Raw genomic sequence first — 4,828 nt, 5'->3', positions numbered from 1 at the left:
AGCTAAAGCAGTTTCGTGGGTTGTTCATAACATCTTGTAAAACTGTCTGGAGCCCCCTGGATTTATATATATATATTTATATATATATATATATATTCCTCCCCCAAACATTAAGTACGACTACCCAGGCTTTTTAATACCGGGCTTAGCCAAACCGCTGCATTTGAAAGAGGCAAATTAAAAGGTACAAAGAGGCTGAACGGGATTGTCCTGTCCGGGGCCCATTGTCCCGCCGGGCTCGGTTACATCGCCGAGGTGGTGGCGGAACGTGGCCGCGCATTGGGATCCCTGGGTCGGGTGGGGTGGAAACACAACTTAGGGGAAACTTCGGAGGAGCCAGGGGCTTTTCCCTCCTTGCAAGAACAAAGACGTGGTGAGGTTCTGGGCCGGCCCTGCCCCACCCCCGCCCCCGACCACCACTCCCAAACCTAGCGGGCTCAACCTACGCTCTTCATTTCTCTCCAGGGAAAATAGATTATCAACAGCAGCCCCCAGTCGGCGCTCCCTCTCCGGGAAGACCGCCGGGAGCTCAGTCTCCTGCTGCTTGCCTCTGGGAAACTCCGGCGCTGACCGTATTTTACCCCCTTTGGGTTTTTGCCTTTTGCAGGTGAGAAACCTTTCAAATGTGAATTTGAAGGCTGTGACAGACGCTTTGCCAACAGCAGCGACCGTAAGAAGCACATGCATGTGCATACCTCGGACAAGCCCTATATCTGCAAAGTGTGCGACAAGTCCTACACGCACCCGAGCTCCCTGCGCAAACACATGAAGGTAATTACCTCTTTATTAGCGGTCGGCGGTTTGTAAACACTCGGCCCGACGCCGGGCCGCGGAACGGAAGCGCCCGCGCTGCCCACCCTCTGTCCTCCACGTTAAATCCGATTTGCTCCAGCAGTGACACCTTGAACCCATTTTGGGGACCGGGCGGGGTGGGGGCGGGAGTGAGCAAAGTTGGGAGGGGGAGGAAGCGGAGGGAACAATCGGTTGTTTACTGGGAAGCTCTAGCCGAGCTCGCCTAGGCTTGCGGGACTGCCGTGGCCGCCTCTTCCCGACTCTGCCCGCGGTGGGAACCGAGAGTAGCCGCGCCGAACCCGGGGGTGGGTGGTTCATTCGCTCTTTGGCTTCGGATAAAACAATAGGGCCGAGGAGCGCGATCTGATTCCCACACATTTGTCTGCGACTTCGCAGCACTCAGGGCCCCTGTGCCACCTTCTCTGTACCTGCTTTCCCAAGCCGAAACGGGCTTGATGAAACCTGGGCCCGGATTTAGTATTTTATAGGACCTCACAGTGTAACTGCTTACCCCACTCCATCCGTGGAGAAAGCATTTTTGAAGTGGCATGACCAAAACGGAGTGCTTTATTCCTTTTCCATAATACCAGTCTTCGGAACAAAACTGGTTTTTAGCGAACATCTCCGGGTTTTCTAGACATCGGTAATATGGATTTTCTTTTTTTTTTAAGCAGCATTTTTCTTTTAAGTGGGTCACTGGGCGGTCTTGTTGTTACAGTGCTCGAATTCTGCTCTTGTTTTTGCTTGCACATTGCCAGTTGGAATTATATTCATTATAATATATACATGTTAATTTTAGGTTCATGAATCTCAAGGGTCAGATTCCTCCCCTGCTGCCAGTTCAGGCTATGAATCTTCCACTCCACCCGCTATAGCTTCTGCAAACAGTAAAGATACCACTAAAACCCCTTCTGCAGTTCAAACTAGCACCAGCCACAACCCTGGACTTCCTCCTAATTTTAACGAATGGTACGTCTGAGGACAAACACAAACCCTGTTAACTATAGAATGGACCAAATGCATTTTTAAAAGAAAACTGAGACCAATCAGATGGAAATGGAGTTTTAAGGCAAGAGGCCATATATAGGGCTACATCTTGTTAACTGCAATTGTCCAGGAAGGTTTTGGGCAAGATCCAAAAGTAGCCATGCCCTTTTCTCAGGATTAGAAAATATGTTTTGGCATTTGAAGCATTTTTTACAAAATCTTTACACTGCTTTTTCTTCCCCTTCCTCTTGCTGTCTGCACACCCCATTCTTAAACTCCTGCAATTCATTTTAACACTTGTCCTGTTTCTCGAGAGGAAGTTATAGAAGGCTTGTTGGTGGTGGTGATGTTAAACTGATGGAAATTCTTTTTCGCCTTAGTGGTGATTGTTTAAACTCTCACAGTCTTAAACCATGCCAAAGTCCTGTTATGTCTTGAACTTTTCCTCAAAGCATTACACTTGTGAATGTATTTTTGTCTAATAGGGTCGAAACTGTTGTTCAGTATTTTTTTCAGGCTGAGGATGTGATGTTACTCTACACAGATTGTGACGTTTAGTATACAGTTGCCTTTTGTAATAACTTTTTTTTTGTAAATACATATCCATTGATGCCATATTTATCGTTTGTAATTTAATTATTGCTACAAGTGCCGGGAACTGAACAATATTTATGGATAAATGTTTTCTAACAAGTTCTGTACAGCTTTTGATTATAACTGCTTTAGCATTAAAATTTTATTGTTTTGAAAGAAGAACACAATTTACAATTTTGGAACCACTGACTCCTTTCTCTTGTTTTGTAACAGCCTTCTTCTACAAAGAGAAGATGTGAGCAAATTAAATCTTGTTTGTTGGTATTTATAACTCACTCAGATCCCTTTTTTAATTGTTAAATTATTTTTCTATTACAGTATAAATTCCTTACAGTGTCAGTTTCCATCTGGGAAGACTCTCCTTTCTTTATCTCTATCTCAGATGGTTGTTTAACTGCGAGTTTAAATGTGTTTGTCCTGGATTTTCGGCATGCAAATCAAATATTACTGATCAATTCAGTTAGTGGCCATGACATCTCAATCTTGTACTTCAAAGACTGAGAAGCTGGATTTAATCATCCCTGCCCTACATATATAAACATAAGGTAACCTAATGAATTTTATGTCCCTTAGTTCTTTATTACCTTACATAAAAATGAAAATTGTGGCAGGATGCATGTCTGTGTTTTCTATCTAGAGATCACCCATATACCTATATATGTTTGTATCTATGACTTATCTAATCTGCCTATCAATCTATCTAGTAGCTATCTATATATTTTCAAAAGATAGCTTATGTCTGAAACAGTGGTGATTAGTAAGGCCAGTTGAGCATTGCTTACTTATGGTTAAAGTGCTTCTTAAAAGAACCATAGTCCATCTACAATTTTGGAAGGCAAAGGCTGATTTGTTTGCTGTATATAGTTCATAATTATCGCAATTATCCATAACATTTATATAGCGGTGTAATAACTGCAGCAGTTCTGAAATGATGCTATGGAAAAAAATTGCAAAATATGTATTTTAAAGTTCATGATTTGTAGGCAAAGATGTTAAGAGCATTGTTTCCATTAAAATCAATAACAATGAAAACGGTTGTTTGCTTTGTGATGAAATGTTAACAATCCATTTAATCTTCAGTGAAGCAACTCCTTTGGACAAACGGTTCTTTTACAATGGTTATATGGAAAAGAAATTGATTGCTATTTTGGGGGGCTGGAGTGGGTAGAGTATTAAGACCTTTTTTATTAGGGTGCTGTTTGTTATTGAGCCCAATCTCTGCATGAATAACAGAAAGGTGGAGATAAGGAATTGTAAAGTATTTAGAAATGTATTGAATAGGCTTAAGTACCTCCTTTAAGGGGCAATGCTCTAGGTTTTTGGTGGCAGTCAATTTGGTATTATATATGATCATTTTCAATTCTAGAATTTTGTTTATTGTTCTTTTTGAAGAAATAAAGTCTTGGCACATCTTATTTATGTTATAACATTTTTGTATTTGGTGCCTGATTTTTTTTTCATGTTCAAATAAATCAATCTGAAATTGAAATGTTTATAGAACTTCTGATGATTAAAAGAAACTTTGATTCTGTGAATTCACGCAGTTGAAGCAATCTATTTTAAGTTATCTACTGATCTTTGTCAACAGACAATTATTGACAGTTTCTAATTGCAAATTGCTTTGGAGGCTATTTTTTGTTAGTGGAGAATAATGGGGTCTTTTGCATTTTCTTCCACCAATATCCAAGCCTGAATGCCATGAACGGAGATTGGGATGACTCCACATGTGACGAGCAGGTAACCTGGTCAGTCTATCACTCCCAACCCAGACATTCCGATCTTGACCTTGACATTGAGGGTGTTGGACCAGATTCCTATTTCAGGTTTTTTCCTTCACCTCAAACCAGAGACCATTTTAAATGCTCAGCAAGTTCTCAGAAAGTATATATTCATAAGACTGGCTCTAAGTGTGTTCCATTGTGAAGTCTAAATAGTATATTTTTCTTCTGAACTGTACAATGAACTTCCATAATTTACCACTTTCTCCATGAGTTCCCTCCCCCACCCTCAATCTAACCTAACTTTAAATGGAAGTAGAGCCCTGTGTTGGGTACAAGATTCCACCAAAAACTTGCCTCCCTTTCAATTAAATGTATTAAATATCTCCTTAAGAGAGAAAGAGCAGTTTGATCTTTTCTTAGTTACTTGAAATTATTCCACCATAAAATTTTACAGGAAAGTACTCTGAGTGTCCTAAAAGGGGACGATATCAATTAAATGAAAAACAATTATGATAACCATATTAGGAGAATATAAAGTTTTGCCTGTGTAGATCATTACATCTAATTTGGGTGTAGCATCATATTTCTCAAAATCATGTCCTCCACCCTTGTCATTTGCGGTAAACAAAACTCCTTATTTTGATAGAAAACTTTTCACAGATTTCCCCTCTATAATCTGGCTCTGGGAGTGCACATTTACATTCTTGAATATTCAATAAACAACCTTGACAGTA

General features: G+C 40.7%; 1 protein-coding gene across 1 annotated transcript in view; it reads left to right on the top strand.

Moving 5' to 3' along the window:
- Positions 1-3,800, top strand: part of ZIC3 (Zic family zinc finger 3) — a 5,913-nt gene extending 2,113 nt beyond the window's left edge. Inside the window, exons 2-3 of the mRNA XM_017848944.1 lie at positions 608-771; positions 1,592-3,800. Of these exons, the coding sequence (XP_017704433.1) occupies positions 608-771; positions 1,592-1,771 (344 nt within the window). The 3' untranslated portion in view covers positions 1,772-3,800. The remainder of the gene's footprint in view (positions 1-607; positions 772-1,591) is intronic.
- The last annotated feature ends 1,028 nt before the right edge of the window (positions 3,801-4,828 follow it).

This window comes from Rhinopithecus bieti, unplaced genomic scaffold (genome assembly GCF_001698545.2).
Source record: "Rhinopithecus bieti isolate Rb0 unplaced genomic scaffold, ASM169854v2 scaffold_32443, whole genome shotgun sequence".
Lineage (NCBI taxonomy): Eukaryota > Metazoa > Chordata > Mammalia > Primates > Cercopithecidae > Rhinopithecus > Rhinopithecus bieti.
This window is presented reverse-complemented; position numbering and strand designations above follow the sequence as displayed.